This window comes from Apium graveolens, chromosome 7 (assembly GCF_009905375.1).
Source record: "Apium graveolens cultivar Ventura chromosome 7, ASM990537v1, whole genome shotgun sequence".
Lineage (NCBI taxonomy): Eukaryota > Viridiplantae > Streptophyta > Magnoliopsida > Apiales > Apiaceae > Apium > Apium graveolens.
In genome coordinates, this window is record NC_133653.1 from 136,655,689 (window position 1) to 136,674,465 (window position 18,777).

Here is an 18,777-nt window from a genome sequence, read left to right on the forward strand (position 1 = left end):
CTAGCAAAGATTATTGCCCTGGATGACTACAAAATACTCAATTTTCTTATGTTCCTACCTCTGCCCCCAAACTTTTCTAATGCCAGGGAAAAAGTTGGACCTGAATTTTCTCTTCTTTCTTTTGGGCTAGTTAAACACATGGGGGGGCTAGTTGAACATATAACACCCCGCCGTCCTTTTCTTTAACAAGTTTTGAACATTCGACATTCCGTGAAATCGTAATAACTCTACCGTAACATAGCAAAGATTAGTGCCCAAAGGGATGACTACAAAATACTTAATTTTCTTCTGACTGCCTCTGCCCCCAAACTTTTCTTATGCCAAAGGAAAAAGTTGGGCCTGAATTTTTTTTTGCTTTTCTCTTGGCTGGTTAAACACACCACACCACCACCGCCCAGACAAGTTTCAAACACATCCTATAAAGGGAGATATTTAGTATCTAAAAGTAGAAAGTAACAGGAAGGAGTGGTGTTGGGTAAAGTTTGACCTGATTAAAACATAGTACAATGTCTGCGTCCCCTGTAAAAACATAGATATGTCTACCAAGAGTCAAAACCCCATGCTAACTAATACGAAATTTGACTTGTAGTTGGATAATGAAGAAGTCATAAAAAAGATAGATACTGGGAGCAGGCAAAGATATATAGAATAGCTACAAATAAAAAGCATTTCAATAACATTAATGATCCAAGGGGAAAAAATCCAAATCTAAATTAGAAAAAAAAAACAAATCTGGGGAATGCATCATAATAACACTCTGCAGTACTCAATACTCTGACTCGGCCAACAAAATATCCATCATTCAATATTCTTATTAAACAGACCAAACAGCCTACCCAGGTACACCATTTATAACTACCACCACGAACTAAAATCCTCCATTCAACACTCACTAACCCAATTATCACCTGTGGCCGGAGTCGGGAGATCCATCCCCGTAAGAGACTAAACCTTTCTTTGCAGGCGGGCTTTCAGAAGATGATAAAGATTTCTCTTTGCTAGCCCTTTTAGTTGATTCTGATGGTGAAGAGCGAGATAAAGACCGGCTCATACTCCGAGGTGACATCCTCCTTTCAGCATGAGGTGATGCACGATACCTAGTTGTCTCTACAGGAGATCGGCTGCGGCTATGACGGCGATTGCGGTAGCGGATTGGACTTCTTGAAGCACTACGACTTCGAGTCCTGCTTCTTCTGCTTCTGTATCTGGAGCAAGTGTAACAGAACTCATAAATGTCACAATTAATAAATAGATTATCAGTTATTAAGATATTTAAAAGAAAATGGTCTTTGGAGTCGTGGACTAAATGCAACCATTAAGTATTTATGGATAACAAATGTCTACAGCATAAAGAATGTCTGGGTTCAAAAAGTTAAATCACATGGAGAAGAGAACACAATGTAGGAGTGCACTTTATCTTGTTCTTTTTACTCCCTCTCCTCTCAGTTACAGTTCTTTTTTACCAAACAAACACTACAAAAAAAAATGTGCAAAAACATTGTGTGCCAACTGTTTAAAGACTAAAGCAATGCAATATTAAGATCCACCATATTCCTTAAACAAGAAAACCCAAAAAGTGCAACACTCTGGAACATAGCCGATTCCTGTAAATTTAACGATAACAAACTATTATATTAACAGCTACAGATAAATGTAACGAAGTAACCAGACCTTGAAGGAGTTCTTTCTCTCGGCGGAGTTCTGTGACGCCTGGGAGATCTCCTGTAATTCTGATACCTAGAACACGTAGTAGAAAAGTTTTGAGTAAACAAAAACGAAAAAGTAGCAGCTTCCTGTCGCAACAATATACAATTTATTACCTGTCTCGCTCACTTCTGCCATAGCGATACGGCCTTATAGGCGAACGATCTGAAGAATGGTATCTGCGAGCATTAGAGTAACGCTGACTGAAACCTCTTCCTCGTCTAATCCGCTTAGTTGAACCATCTGGAGAAGGACTCCTAGATATGCTCCTTGCACGATCAGCATAAGGTGACCTTGCCCTACGACCATAACCAACAGGGCTCCTGGAGTAACTGCGACGGCTATTCCTTGTTTGCGCTTTAGTTGGACTTCGGCTCGTGCTCCTCCTAGAAGGGGCCCTATCTGAACCTCGGCTGATGCTTCTTCGAGATGATCTAACAGGGCTTGTACTTAAACTTTTACGAGATCGAACCGGGCTTCTGCTTTCACGCTTTCTAGATGAGGTTCTTGGTGGGGAAGGACTAGCACCTCTCTGACGTGGAGATGGAGTGGGACTTTGTGGACTGCCCCGTCGAGGTCTGGCACGTACTGATCTCGGGCTGATGCTTCTTCCCACTTTAGGGCTTAAAGGGCTTCTGCTAACACTTCTAACTAGACTACATCTTCTAATAGGACTTCTGCTGAATCCCCTGTTTCCACGAGATGTACGTGTAGGGCTTCCACTGACACTTGGACTCTCACTCATGCTCCTCTTCGGGCTCACAGCTGGGCTTTTTCTCAAACTTGTTTTGGGACTGATGCTAGTACTCCTGCTCAATGTCCTTTTAGGACTGATGCTTCGACTCCTGACCATCAATGTTAAACATTTTCAAGATTTGATAGAGCATTCAAAGCACAACTACGAACTCAAGTGCAAAGAAATGCAAAGTGGACCTAGATTTTCCAGGATGATCATCTACTACATCAGGTTGTCTTTCTGAACTTTTTTCAGATTTAGTTTCCATTTCAATCCCGTTGCTTTTTAGCTGTCCATTTTCCCTTGGGAACTCACCTTCCTCCCTCTCAAGCATATCAGGTGAAACTATATTTTTATGACGAAGGGAATTGTCTTCCTTTTCTCCTAGCAGAAGCGAAAGAAATTCAGTTGCACAATCAATAAAAGAAAGCACACAGCACCATGGAGAAATCAAAAACCAGGGAACAATTGGTATCATGATGCTTAATATGGATGAAATAATAATAAATGAAAAATGAGAGATCAAGGAAGAAATGTGGCATAGAGGTTTATACAAGATGATGGGTATGAATTGCTAGTGGTTATAATATATATTCAAGCCCTCCATAAGTTTGTTTGTACATAAGACAGCGTAGAAATATGGTGACATGATATTCTACTATAGAACATGTTATACAAAAACTTATAAAAAACCATAAATGACAGGGGCATCAGACCAAAACATTCAAGCCCTCCATAAGTTTGTTTAGAACTTAGGAACTTGACAATTACAAAGCAAACAGGCCAATGGTTACATTGCAAAAGCTAAACAATGGCAGACTAAAGTTTCATCTCCAAGACAGTAGGTTGCTACAAATTTTATGGCTGCATTGAAAAAATTTTAACTTCAATTAATTTTCATTAAGCAAAATTTCATTAAACAACAAAGTATAGCCAATTTCAAGTGCAGTTGACAACTTGAGCACACACCTGTAAATTCAGCAGGATTCTTAAGCTTCTCATCATGTTTACGAACAGTGCTAGTATCATCATCTGTGCCACTTTCACTTCCACTAGAGCCTCCCAAATCCCTGCATTAATAGAGTACAAGGATTAAAATAATGATTATACACCACAGATTTGCAAATTTTTCCCTGTTATTGCCCAGCCTTACTCTGTAAACCAAAACTCTTAATTTCAGTAGCAAAACTAAATTGAACCAAAAGCAATATACAATCAAATACAGTGCCAATACAACCTTTTTGATTTATGCTTTGATCTCTTATTACGCCTCTTGCGTTTTTTGTCTCGTTTTCTATCCCTCTTTTTTCCATGTTTACTTCGGTTTCTCTTGGATCTTTTTCTCTTCTTCCTTTTATCATCACTGGATGAACTGATATCGGACGATGATGATGATGATAAATCAAAGTCTGACTCACTATCAGATTCAGATGTTTCTGTCTCCGTATCCGAGGTGGTGACAGAATCAGATGTATAATACTTCCTCCTCTTTCTTCTATCTTTTGAGGATTTTTTATGCTTCCTTTTACGCCGCATTTCACGACTGTTGGACTCTGATAAAACATCATTGCCATTTCTCAGTTTACTTGATTTTCTTTTGACTGCACATGAAAATAACTACTTCAGCAATTCAGCAACAATGGAGCCACAAAAACATACGTAAACACTTGCCATTCATAGTTCATACTTTTACATACCTAAATTCTCGTTGTCATCTTCATTTTCACCGCAATTTATGATCTTTACGGTTACATCAGGATCATCCCCACAATTTTCAATCTTTTCCAAAACATCAAGTCCTTCAACAAGTTTTCCAAACACAATATATTTCCTGTTGTGCCAAAACCAGATTTAATTATTATGCAACATGCAAATATCTTCCACAATATTAAAAAAAATTATTGGGTAAAGAACTGAATAGCAAATAGTTATATACTACAATATCATTTAATAAATTTATCACACTTGAATATGGTAAAACAACAGGTTTAACATAAGAAGCAAACCTACTTGTTTAACTGATGATTAGCTTTAAAGGTTATGCTAAACAACGACCCACGCGTATCACGATCCTCGATTGCCATTAGGAGAAGACCGGGCTCATCATGTAATAGTTTGGGTCTTTCATCTGCAATTTAAATAAACTTCAAACTCTTACAAAACTAAACCCAACAACCAGACTGTTCAAGTATCCAAAAACCACATAATAGACCAATGCCTTTAAGCCACACTTACTCAATAATAAGATTTACTATATATAAATCTTGGCCCTGACTCGAACACTAATATGATGAGAAATTGCATAAAGATGTGCACGTCAAATGTAAGTAGATAAAAAATGGAACAGATAGAGTTCAAATGTGACACAAAGAGGTGCTTTAAATTCGTAAGGCACCCATGGCCATATTAGCAACAGTAAGGTTGTGGAAGCAGAATAATTCACGGAATTCTTATACACGCAGGTGGACGGTCTTTTCAAAGCAAAAGTGATAACTAACATAGAGCACCTGCATGGAAGCTTTTTGTTGCAATTGATTCAAATCAAAAGTACTCTGCTCTCATGACTTCTACATTGAAAAAAAAATTAAAGTGATTCTAATCCACCTAACCCCAATCATATAGGTGCTTATGCTTATACACTATTCAAGTGAATAGAAACAGAGAACAGACGGAGTGGCAAATCACTGATGAGGAAACTGTAACTAAATATGCATAATAACCAACACACAAGATAGAATTTATCCATGTTTTACGTAGAGCTAGTTACATTTCCATTGTTAACAAGCTCGGACATTTATTATTTTACTTTGGCTTCTTATCTCCCACATCTTTGAACTTGCAGCATGGAAACATAACTAATACCATAAACTAAAAAGTAAAAAATTAATAGATGAGCACAAGTTACAAGGTCAACCAACAAATACAAGATAAGTGCAAACACGGGCCTAACGTTCATCAAGTACATAATATATACTTCGATCAATACAACAAAATCGATAGTTGCACACGATTAGGTAATATATTCATACATCCTACCATTTTAAGTGAAAGATATACAATGTCCAAATTCATTGGGTCAATGCTCCCATGCAGCAAGAATAAGATCATAGTCATCCCCACCTTCACAGGCAACGCAAAAAGGAATACCATTTGCTCTCAAGATACAAATGATTTTTGGGACAATAAATATACAGAAATGCACATGCATATATTTAAAACATAAAAAAAGCTTATTCAATCTTCTACAAGTGAAATAATGAACGAACATAGCTCTACAACTAGCAGTGCAAGCTTCAAAATTTTAATGAGTATGCATCCATTAAGAGTAACAAAATATTCATCAACTCTTACCTGGAAATTTCTCCCCGTATATACTCTCTCCAAACTTCCCTGTGAAATGATACATATGGTGCATATAAGTAAATTACTTGTTGCAAGCAAGCACAGAACAATATAAACACTTAACACTAAATAAATACCAAGTATTTTAAGTATATACCATGGTGTAGGAAAAATGAGGTATCAAAAGAAAATTATGCTTTACATCGACTATAACAAAAGAATACTGTAGAAAATTTAACCTAGAGTTGACTCCTTAATTGCATGCCAGTGAGAAATTAAAGAAAGAGCACATATACCAGGTAATACTAAGAGAACTTACCACCACGCCTCAACAGATCACCGGCCTGTAAAACAATTACCAGTTGTCATCAAAATGTAAATCAAAAGGCATATTCATATATAAAGTGATGGACCAAAATCAGACTAGTCAAATACACCAATACAAAAAAATTTGCAAGTACAACCTCAATAACTGATCCCTCCGTCCCATTAATATTAAGAAAACTTGAATTGTTTAATGTTTAGACTAGTTACCCTCATTTAAGTTGGTCTTAAAAAATTTAAACATATAAGCATCAGTATACGAGTGCCAGGGAGACAGGAAATGAAACATAACATTTTTATGTTCTAGTAAATGTAAATTATGCATGAAAACTCTCAATTTATTTGACTTAAACAAGGGTATTGATGAAAAATAAAATTTATCAAAGGAAAGGGACAAAATCTAGCATGTCCCATTCCCTTTTTATTTCTTTTCAGCGTTAGCCCAAAAGCGTTAACTTGCTCGGGGACTGCAGTCAGCCGCTTCCGCTTCCCCTGTAGTCGTCCGATCTCCCCTACGCCTAGGACGTTGTCTGGGCCGCTCGGTTTTATATACACAAATCTAACGGGTTTGATTTTCAAAACAAAGAAGAGATAAGATTGGATAATCTATTTGTTTGAAAATATTTGAATAAGTCTTTGTAAAACAACCCATTAGTTGGTTGTAAAAGATAAACCTTAGAAAGGATAAGATTAGAATAGTTCAAATAGGTTTATCAAGATAGAGTTTGTTTTGGAGATAAACTGTTTACCCAGTCAAATAAAATTACACCAAACCCTATCACTTATTACAACTAAGTCCCATAATCTGCATTCTCTATGTACATCTTGAATTAGGTCATCATCAGAAATCTGCAAATCAACAATGTCACCTATTTGTGCTGGGATTAGCTTTACAGGCTGACCATGGCTTAACGTACCTTTTGTTTTCCGGTCAGCTATCCTCTTTCTTGCTGTAGGATACAGGGATGATGGTCACTATTGCTTTTTTTTTTTGTGATGTACTCCCTCCTTCCCATTTTATTTTCTTCTCTCTCATTTCGGTTTGGTTTGCTCCTAAACTAGTACACATCTTGTTTTTCAGTTTCAATAAGAGTGCTTATTCCACGTTCTATCTTTATTCTCTGAAAAACTCTTCTTATTTTATTCTTTTGAATATTCTATCAAAGAAGAAGACACATCTCATATTTTCAGATTACACCAAATGATTCCATGTTCTATCTTTATAATCTGAAACACCATTCTTGTTTTATATCTCTTGAATATCCAGTCAAACAAGAAGACCTAGTTTGAGTTGTAATATTTCATTGTTATCTATTGCGTGTATTCATATCAACTTTGTGCCGGGTTGTGGCAAGCTTGATTTCAAAGTATAGCAAGGTAGCTAGAAGGCTAAGGATTAGCAGTGGGCTAGGTGGCTAGGTAGCAAGGTAGCTTGGGAAAAGGTTTCTTTCAAGTGTTATATTTGTAATCAAGGAAAAGACTGTAAGTTCTTTTATTGAAGTTGATATAATACATTCTCTATGCTAGTTGGCATGGGGACTTGGATGTAGGCCATAGACTAGGTGTAGGGGCCGAACCAAGTGAAAAACTTCTGGTGTTTTTACTTTTCAGTTTTCAGCATTCTGCATTTTAATTACTGTTATCTTCATTCTGCAGTTAATTGAGACTGTCCCATTCATTGTCTCATTTGTAAAGGGACTGTCCCATTTGCATAAGAGATTGTCCCATTTGCCTTGACAGTTAGAATAGAATATTATCTATCGAGCCATCGAATTTCATTTGGTATCAGAGCAGGTGCATTTAATTCTCTTTTTAGTGTTTATTTTGCTAGCGATCCATGGCTCAACCAGATAGGTATTCAAACAATTATCCACCACTGCTTCATGGTGCTGAAAACTACGATGATTGGAAGTTTCGGATGAAAATCTTTCTCCAGCGTGATGCTTTCGAATGGGATGCTGTAGAAAATAGTTTTACAATTCCTATGAAAGAAGGGAAGCCGAAATCTCTCAAAGATCTTTCTCCTGAAGAAGTGAATGCAATGAACTCCAATGCTAAAGCGATGAACTCTGTTCTCAATGGCATGGTAGCTACAGAATTAAGAAAAGTATCAGCGTGTACTACTGCCAAACAGATCTGGGATACGATCAAAGTCAGCCACGAAGGCACGTCTAAGGTACGTGAAGTAAAATTAAGTATGCTCATGAGTGACTATGAAAGTTTCAGGTTGGAAAGAGATGAAAGCGTGCGAGATGCTCAAGGGAGGTTTCCGACATTGATGAACTCTATCTCACTTCTGGAAAGGATCATTTCTCAATCTGAGATTAATAGGAAAATCCTCAGAGCAATGCCAAAGAAGTTTGCTCCAAAGGTTACTATTCTGCAGGATTCAACACTGCTTTCGACTATGGATACTCTAACACTGTTCAGTGAATTGGAAGAATTCGAAAATCAGCTACGCAGATATGATGAAGAAGATGAAGCTCCTCGTAAGAAAACTCTTGAACTTAATGCAGATGCAGACGAGTCTCCTGATGATTCTGATGAAGAGATTGCTCTTCTAACAAAGAAGTTTCATAAATTTCTTGCCAAACGGAATGCCTCCAAACGACCTATGAAGTCACAGTTTCCAAAGGACTTCAAATCTAATCTGAGCAAGGAGAGTAAAACAAATCAAAGCAAGGATACCTGTTTTGAGTGTGGAAAGAAAGGGCACTTCAAAAAGGACTGCTACAAGCTGAAGAACAAAAAGAAGGCATTAATTACTTGGAGTGATGATGAATCTGACGTGGAGATCGATTCAGACGATGAAGTTGCTCAACTTTGCTTTGCTGGACTAGAGGACAATTCCAGTGACAATGATGAGGTACAGAATATTAAGTATAATTCAAATATATCTTCATCTATTTTAAATTTGCAGGTCCAGGTTAAGAAGTAAAAAGAAAAGAATGCTTATTTAAAGCAAGCATTAAGTGAAGTTCTTAGTGAAATGGATGACCCCATGAAGGAAGAAGCCCTGGTTGCAGAGAACAAATCCTTGCTTGAAAGGGTTTCAAAACTTACTGAAGAAAATCAATATCTCAAAAATGAGATTGAGATGAAGGATGTATGCCTTGAAGCCTTGAAGCCTTGAAGAAAGAGTCAATATCCGTTGATCCAGAAACCGTTAAAGAAGACAGTGCTCCTGATCTCCTGGTTCCTGAATTAAAGCAGAAAGTTGAACAGCTTGAAAAGGATTTAGCTAAATGTTTCCATGGAGAAGGAACTTTGAATGCTCTTCTTGGAGAACAAAAATCTTCTCTTGATAAAGGAGGTTTAGGATGTGAATCAATCAAGAAACATGCATTTCAAGAAGGGTATAAGCGAGCTCCTATGAAATATAAGATGCCTTATGAGAAATGTCGAGATTGTGGCAAAGCTGGCCACCCTACATCTGAATCTAGATTATGTGGTATCAAGGGCCACCCTTCTAACTCATCTTATAAATCGTCTACTAGATATAAATCTGCTAATATTGTTCATCTGTTCAGATGTGCATTAAGAAATCAGATAAACATTTATATAAGATTTGTGATACTAACCAACCAGGACCCAAGGTTAAGTGGGTACCTAAGAGATAAAGCAATTCTTGCAGGTTTGTTTGAAGGTCCATGTTCCGCGAAATAAATGGATCATCGACAGTGGTTGTTCACGTCACATGACAGGTGATAAATCCAAGTTTCTATCTCTAGTTGCCAAGGAAGGTGGCTTAGTTACTCTTGGAGATTCAAACACCGTCAGAATTATTGGAAAAGGCACCATTGGTAATGACAGGTTTGCTATTTCTAATGTTCTTTTAGTTGATGGTTTGAAATATAATCTTATTAGTGTAAGTCAACTTACTGATGCTGGTCATAAGGTTAAGTTCGATAAGGATGTATGTTACATTGGTACTAAGACTAACGAGTTTGCTTTAGTTGCCAAAAGGAAAGGAAATATTTTCGTGTTAGATTTTGATGCACAGCAGGAGGAAATTTGTCTTGCTACTGTTCAAGATCAGCAATATCTTTGGCATCGACGTCTAAGCCATGTTCACATGGATCTTCTTCGGAAGATATCATATCTTCTCATGATCTGGTTCGAGGTCTACCAAAGCTGAAGTACAAGAAAATAGAACCTTATTCAGCTTGCCAACTTGGAAAACAGGTGAAAACTTCTTTTACTGCTAAGAATAAAGTATCAACTTCTGTTCCTTTGCAGCTCCTTCATCTAGATCTTTTCGGTCCAAAAAGGTATGTAAGCTTGGGAGGTAAGAATTATGCTTTTGTTATAGTTGATGATTATTCTCGTTTTACTTGGGTATTATTTTTACGAACTAAGGATGAAGCTTTTGTTGAGTTTAAGGATCCCATTACTAACCTTGAGACTAAGTATTCTTTTAAGCTCAAGACTATTCGTAGTGATCATGGAGGTGAATTTGAGAAGGATTTCATAACCTTCTGTAAATCAAGAGGAATCACTCATGAATTCTCAGCTCCTCGAACTCCTTAGCAGAACGGAGTAGTAGAATGCAAGAACAGGACTTTACAAGAAACTGCCAGAACTCTACTGCATGAGAGTAAGCTTCCAAGAAAATTTTGGGCTGAAGCGGTACACACTTCCTGTTATGTTTTAAATAGAGTACTTATTCGTCCTATTTTGCTTAAAATTCCGTATGAATTTCTTAAGAAAAGGACTCCTAACATTAGTTATTTTCGAGTATTTGGTTCCAAGTGTTTTATTTTAGATACTCAAAATAATCGAGGCAAATTCGATGCGAAATCTACGGAAGGAATCTTCTTGGGATATTCTACTACAAGCAAAGCTTATCGCGTTTATAATTCTATCAAGAACAAAGTAGAAGAATCCATCAATATTGCGTTCAATGAATCCTCAAGGAATATATCTCAAATTGATGAAGACACTGTGGATCTATCGTCTCATTCTGAAAAGAGTCAGTCTCATTCTGACAAGTCGATCAGTCAAGACTCTCCAGGTCCTTCGCGGTCTTCTGGTAATTCTTCAGGATCTACTCAAGCTTCAGATGAATCTTCTGGTTCTCCAAAGACTCGTGATAGTATTTCAAATGTGAATTATGTTACTCCTCCGGATAAATCCTCACAAGCGGAAATGAGGCAGTCTCTTTTGAATGAGACAACTCCTATTCATTTCCAAGCAAATAATTCTAATGAGGAAGAGATGAGCAATATTCAACTTCCTAAGTCTTCTAGGACTGTGAAGAATCATCCACCAGATAATCTTCTCACTGATTTAGATCAAGGGATTTCTACTCGAAGCAGATTTCACAATCTGTGTGCATTCTGTGCTTTTGTTGCTGAGTTCGAACCAAAGAACGCTCAAGAAGCAGTTGCAGACGAACACTAGTCTGTTGCAATGCAGGAAGAATTGAACCAGTTCGAGCGTTGTGAAGTTTGGGAACTCGTCCCACCTCCTCAGGATGCCAAGATCATTGGTACTCGTTGGGTTTTCAAGAATACGAAGGATGAAGATGGAAATATCATTCGAAATAAAAAGCTCGTTTGGTTGCTCAGGGATACAATCAGCAGGAAGGAATCGATTACGACGAGACATATGCTCCAGTAGCTCGTTTAGAAGCTATTCGAATCTTAATGGCTTTTGCAGCTCACAAGAAGTTCAAGCTCTATCAGATGGACGTCAGGAGCGCTTTTCTAAATGGTTATCACAAGGAAGAAGTCTACGTGAAGTAGCCTCCAGGTTTTATTCATGAGAAGTACCCTAACTATGTTTACAAGCTCAAGAAATCTGTCTATGGATTGAGACAGTCTCCTCGCTGTTGGTATGAACGTCTCAGTCAATTTCTTGTGAACAATGGTTTCGTTCGTGGTACACTCGATCCAACTCTCTTTATTTTTCATAAACGTGATAACTTTCTTTTAGTACAAGTTTATGTTGATGATATAGTATTTGGATCTTCTAACGAATCTTTGTGTAAGTGGTTTTCTGATTGCATGCATAAGGAATTCAATATGAGTTTGATGGGTGAATTGCAGTACTTTCTAGGTTTGCAAATTAATCAGTCTAATGCGGGAATATTTATTCACCAAGGCAAGTACATAAAGGATTTACTCAAAAGATTTGCACTTGATCATGTCTTCACCTAAATCAACTCCGATGAGTACTTCAGTTAAGCTTACAAAGGATGAACAAGGTACACCTGTAGATGTCACTAAATTTCGAGGTATGATTGGTTCATTGTTATATTTAACTGCCTCACGACCTGACATTATGTATAGTGTATGCTTGTGTGCTCGTTTTCAATCTCAACCTAAAGAATCTCATTTGAATGCCGTTAAACGCATTTTTAAATATTTGAAAGGTACGAGTGACTTGGGATTATTTTATCCAAGCTCCTCTTCCTTTGACTTAATCGGTTTTTCAGATGCTGACTATGCAGGGTCACAGGTTGATAGAAAAAGCACAAGTGGTGCTTGTGAATTTTTAGGAGATTGTTTAGTTGCATGGCATAGTAAAAAGCAAACTTCAGTAGCTCTTTCTACCGCGGAAGGAGAGTACATTGCAGCTGGAAGTTGCTGTGCTCAAATTTTGTGGATGCAACAAACATTACAGGATTTTGGTATTTCTTACTCAAATATTCCTATTTATTGTGATAATACTTCTGCAATTAATATCTCTAAAAATCATGTCATGCATTCTCGTACTAAGCATATTGATGTTCGTCACCATTTTCTACGAGATAATGTTTCTCAAGGTAATATTGAACTTATATATATTTCTACTGAGAAACAGCATGCAGATATCTTCACTAAGCCTTTGGTTGAAGATAGATTTTGTTTGATGCGTCGAAAACTTGGTATGTGCTCTTTGTCTGATTAATTCTTTTATCCCTTTTATGATGTTGAGAGGGGAGAAAAGAGTTATTTTTCGATTTTGATTATGTACTGATTTCATTTATTTCTATACTTATTGTTATATCTGTTGCATAAAGATATAATCTGCATATGCTATTTTCTTGTTCCTAACATCTTGAACAGAGCTTTAAGTGTTTTTGATAGGGGGAGCAATTGTTCTCTTTGTCATCATCATAAAAGGGGGAGAATGTTGATTTGCAGATTTCTGATGATGACCTAATTCAAGATGTACGTAGAGAATGCAGATTATGGGACTTAGTTGTTGTAAGCGATAGGGTTTGGTGAAATTCTATTTGACTGGGTAAACAAGTTTATCTCCAAAACAAACTCTATCTTGATAAACCTATTTGAACTATTCTAATCTTATCCTTTCTAAGGTTTATCTTTTACAACCAACTAACGGGTTGTTTTACAAAGACTTATTCAAATATTTTCAAACAAATAGATTATTCAATCTTATCTCTTCTTTGTTTTGAAAATCAAACCCGTTAGATTTGTGTATATAAATACACATCTTGTTTTTCAGTTTCAATAAGAGTGCTTATTCCACGTTCTATCTTTATTCTCTGAAAAACTCTTCTTATTTTATTCTCTTGAATATTCTATCAAAGAAGAAGACACATCTCACATTTTCAGATTACACCAAATGATTCCATGTTCTATCTTTATAATCTGAAACACCATTCTTGTTTTATATCTCTTGAATATCCAGTCAAACAAGAAGACCTAGTTTGAGTTGTAATATTTCATTGTTATCTATTGCGTGTATTCATATCAACTTTGTGCCGGGTTGTGCCAAGCTTGATTTCAAAGTATAGCAGGGTAGCTAGAAGGCTAAGGAATAGCAGTGGGCTAGGTAGCAAGGTAGCTTGGGAAAGGGTTTCTTTCAAGTGCTATATTTGTAATCAAGGAAAAGACTGTAAGTTCTTTTATTGAAGTTGATATAATACATTCTCTATGCTAGTTGGCATGGGGACTTGGATGTAGGCCATAGACTAGGTGTAGGGGCCGAACCAAGTGAAAAACTTCTGGTGTTTTTACTTTTCAGTTTTCAGCATTCTGCATTTTAATTACTGTTATCTTCATTCTGCAGTTAATTGAGACTGTCTCATTCATTGTCTCATTTGTAAAGGGACTGTCCCATTTGCATAAGAGACTGTCCCATTTGCCTTGACAGTTAGAATAGAATATTATCTATCGAGCCATCGAATTTCAGACATTACGTGCGACAACAATCTAGATACAAGTACATACTTGAGCCATCGATCCCTTAATGATGCGATGGAAGAATGTTCCTTTATAGTGCAAGGGCTTTCCTGTCGTGGAACTAAGTCCTTTCTCTCCTGAATTATAACAAATCATTCAAAATAAGAATGAAAACACTCTATTGTATTGTATTAAAATGCAAGTACGAAACTTCTAAAAATCAAATAAACAAGAGAATTCAAAAATAGAAAGTCTCCTGCAGATATGATAGCATGCAGAAAATAGATGTACTTCAAACAATATATACATTTAATATGTGAAATTTTTCCTCATGTACTATTTAATAATGTACAGGAACGGTTAGGTTCATAGTTAATGAGCCCGATTAACAAACACAATCCCATGCATTGGTGTTTAGATTTGCAATTTGCTCGTATGGAATGGTAACCACATTCCTAGTCGAATTTACATAACCCTTGGGATTCCATATCATTCTCAATCCAATTCCTTCGTACCCATCCTCATCAACCATCCAAACCCACACCTTCCTAGTAGATTTTTTATAATTAAAATAAAGATGTTGAATAACAAGCCTTCAGTTTCAAATTCTAGCTAAAAGTATATAAAAAGATGGATACTTAACAGACATAGGCAAAGTATCAACAAAATGAACCAAGTCTACAACATCATAACAACTCACCTGTGCACAGTGCACGGAAATTTTCTGCAGTCTTGGGGGCAAGGTCGTAGAAAAGCTGCACAAAAATATAAAACCAAATCAAAACAATAGCACACCTATCAATTATAGGTCAACAGATGAAATGACATGTCGTAATTTGTCAAATAAATTATGATAACAATAACATAAACCATCAACTTCACATGCTACTGGTTTAAAATTCTGTACAGTTATACCTCAAATGCCATTCTTTCGATGGGATCTCCATCGATTGATACGTCCAAAAAAACAAATGAATTTTTTTTGCTCATTTTCTTCGTGTTCCAGCTAAACTCAAGCTACCATTACCAACGCTCTGGTGTAAACAATTCATACAAGAAAAAATTATCATGAATTTTCAATTGGAATAGTAAATTAAACAAAACAAATATGGCACCAAGGTATTACCTCAAATTTGTAAGCCACCATAGCTAAATACAAAAACCACAAAAATAAAACTAAATCTTATCAAATTCTGACAATCGTTATTATTAGTATTAAAAAAGGTGGATGTAGCAGAACTCGAACAAGGATCATCTAATCAAGTAAACACCATACAGTACCAAAAATTAACAAAACCACAAATCAAAAGCTCAAAAACACAAAACAGAGTATTGACAGACGAAATTGCACAAACCTACTAAATTTGAAATATCTTTTGAGGGGACGAGCTAACAAAAATTACTCATATACACTACGACGCCAAATTCAAAACAGAGAACAATCAAACATAACACAACACCACCAATCACATTTTGTGAAACAATAAGTTACAAATAATACAAAATTATATTAAATTTTACAGGGCTCAAAAACATAGCCCTGCTTTTACACCTAACAGCCGCAGTACACTAGCAATTGATAAACTAACAGAAAACGCTCATCTCAGAGCTGGACGTAAAATTCAAACAAGGAGCACATAAGCACAATTCAGCAGCAGAAATCGACAAATCGAGAGAGAAAATCAAAACTCACAAAACCGAAAATTGACAGATTATACTACAGAATGACATCAAATTTTACACAAATTTCGATAATTTAACTCACAAAACTTATTATTATGATCGTAGAGATGAAGCAGGTACATTCAAATACAGATCGAACACATACGACACGAATGTAATGATTAAAACATTATAGATAATTTAAAACCGAGAGTTAAGAAAGAAATATATACGTATAATATATGTATAGATTATAGAGAAGCTAACCCTAGACTGGTACCTGAAAGAGGCTAGGCGATGCAGCTCCACAGTGATAGAGTGAGAATTGAATACCTAGGCTAGACTTATGTTATGTGTGAACCTAATGAGTCCCCGGTAGATTTTGGTTACTAATATACCCCCCACTCGGTTTATCTCTATATTAAAGTAAAATCGAATTTTTACAAATAAATTATTTGTATAGCTAAAATATTTTAGTAAAAAAACTAAATAAATCAAAATTATTTTATAAAAATGGGTCAAATTTGAAATGCAAATTATTTATAAAATCAATAAATACGATTTGAATTGTTTCGGTTGTTATTGTTGCCCCGCATAAACAACATATCTCTTCAATTTTACAATTACTTCGTATGAGAAAATTGAAGAATCCAAATAAATTGTGGGCTACCAATTAGGGGTATTAAGAGCATATGTGTCGGTCTCCCTTTATTATTGATTCGGTAAGATAATTGATGGCTCAATGAGAAAGTAATATACAACTCATTCAATTATTATTATCAAAATGATATACATCCGTTAAAAACTGTAAAATTGATATTTCGTGTCATATTATCATCATCAGAGTGATATGTAGCCGTTATAAATTGCTCTCATCAATTATCAAAGGAACTTTGATTTATTAATACCTCTTTTAAAATTAAAGTAACATTCGACGGGTATCAATTGCATGGGACCACATAACTTTCACTTTGAACATTCGAGAATAGCTTTGTAATGTTTATAGACTTAATTGCAGTTTGTATACCTGAAGTATAATTTTATTGCACGGACTTGTCTAAATTATATTTCTAGCCAGTTGCATGGCTAAATTATTTTATTTTTATATCGAAGGGGCTCCGTGTCCTCCCCGTCTGTTTCACCGTGAAAATGTAATAGAGCCAGGGGTATTTCCGTCTTCATGTATTTGAACAGATATATCTCGTGTATATAAGAAGATGAGTGTACCAGATGCAGTGCAAAGCTTAACTGAAGATCGAAAATCAAAAATTCATGGAAAATATCTGTTTATGTGGAAGATGGGCGGTGGAAAGGACAGTGTGGACAGATGTCAACGTTGGTAGAAGGTTTTTAGGTTGCGTTGAAGGTGAAAATGGTTGTGGATTTTTCAGGTGGGTTGATGCTCCATTTTGCAATCAGAGTAAAGGGGTGATTGTAGGGTTGTTAAGGAGGCTTCGAAGGCTCGATGAAGAGAAGAAAGTTTCTGCAAATCATGAAGAAGAAGTGAAGTTTTGGAAGAAAGAAGCAAGGAAGTGGAAGTGTTTATTTTTTGGTATAGCTTTGGTCTTTGTTTATGGTTTATTCAGTAAGAAATGAATTGACAGTCGATGTTAAAGTCTACCTTCTTTTATGCACTTATGTAATGGATTGAAAGTAAGTTAAGCTTATGTACTTATGTAATGAGTTTGCAATGAATTATGTATGATGAAATGAAGATTAATAAAATATTGCGATAGCATTAAAAAGATTTCAAAGTTTCCTTGCGATATCATTCAAAAGAGACTCAAAAGATGTCAAAGTTTCCAACTTGGTTTTCATACCAAGTGGTACAACATATCCTACTGTCTTAACAAAAGTAGATAATTAAGTCAAGATTTAACATAATACTGCTTATGCAAGGTTTAACTTAAGCTTTAACAAAAGTTTTAACACAACATGGCTAGATTTTCCAAGGTGTTTTCTTAGCACCATTTCCTTGTTTAGAAGCAGCTTTGTTACTCCTCTTTGCTGCAGCCTCTAACTTCTTGAGAGTGTTGGAAGTTTTGTTTGGTGGAGTTTTTCCTCTTTGCTGCTGTGCTTTGGTCCTTTTGGAGCTTGGTTCCTGAAAATCAGAATCTTCAGCTGCATTGCTGGACTTTTGTTTTTCTGCTATTCTTCCTCTGGTTAGAGTGGTTGTGGAGTTTGATTTTCAGCTGCACTGGCTGTTGGAGTTGCAATGGTGCTTTTCTTATGAAACATTAAAGTGGAGAAACATATAATGAAGTAGAACAAAACTATTTAAAACATAAAACTCAAATGTTTGTACCTTCTTTCCACATGTCCTTGCATTATGACATTCTTTCCCACAAGTTCCACACTTCACCTTTGTTTTTCCTACCTCTACATTCCTACCTTCTGCTGCTGCTTTAGCCACCTCATCAGATTTCTACAAAATTATATAGTTAAAATAACGGGATTTATATATACTAGAAATGATGAAATTAAAAGGGAGTTGATATCTCACCCTTGCAGCACAACTCCTCCAATTATGACCACTGGTTGTGCAATAAGTGCATTGCATCTTGGTACCTGTTCTTTGAAGTTTTGTGGGATCTCTTGGTATATCATTCTTAGTGGTCCTTTTCTTTCTTGGCCTACCAGTTGGGATCTTAACAGTGGGCGGTAAAGGCTCAGGTTCATTGCAGTATTCCCAAAATTCAGGACCAACTACAGGTTCTAATGTATGGCTATATAACTGCAAGAATGTGTAATACCATAGAGTAAATGCTCTAATTATGTGTATGCAAAATGTGTAATATCATATACCATATAGTGTAATTATGCAAAAATAAATAAAATACCTTCATGTAGGTGTGCTTCTTATAACAGTCCTTA

General features: G+C 36.1%; 1 protein-coding gene across 4 annotated transcripts; it reads right to left on the reverse strand.

Moving 5' to 3' along the window:
- Positions 1 to 624: 624 nt before the first annotated feature.
- LOC141672752 (peptidyl-prolyl cis-trans isomerase CYP95-like) lies at positions 625 to 16,285 on the reverse strand. 4 transcript variants are annotated; one of them, XM_074479410.1, is made up of 15 exons: positions 16,184 to 16,279; positions 15,368 to 15,390; positions 15,157 to 15,275; positions 14,942 to 14,996; positions 14,290 to 14,378; positions 6,102 to 6,126; positions 5,792 to 5,830; positions 4,451 to 4,568; positions 4,138 to 4,271; positions 3,678 to 4,041; positions 3,410 to 3,510; positions 2,638 to 2,824; positions 1,821 to 2,549; positions 1,672 to 1,737; positions 625 to 1,205 (listed from the first exon to the last, which is right to left on the reverse strand). In XM_074479410.1, exons 3-15 carry the CDS (start codon positions 15,229 to 15,231, stop codon positions 905 to 907), a joined length of 2,283 nt encoding a protein of 760 aa, XP_074335511.1. In that variant the 5' UTR covers positions 15,232 to 15,275; positions 15,368 to 15,390; positions 16,184 to 16,279; the 3' UTR covers positions 625 to 904. The 4 variants fall into 4 exon arrangements, with proteins under 4 accessions (XP_074335511.1, XP_074335512.1, XP_074335510.1 ...); XM_074479411.1 differs by lacking the exon at positions 15,368 to 15,390 and having other exon boundaries at positions 625 to 1,199; positions 16,184 to 16,285; XM_074479409.1 differs by lacking the exon at positions 15,368 to 15,390 and having other exon boundaries at positions 16,184 to 16,285.
- Between the last annotated feature and the right edge of the window lie 2,492 nt (positions 16,286 to 18,777).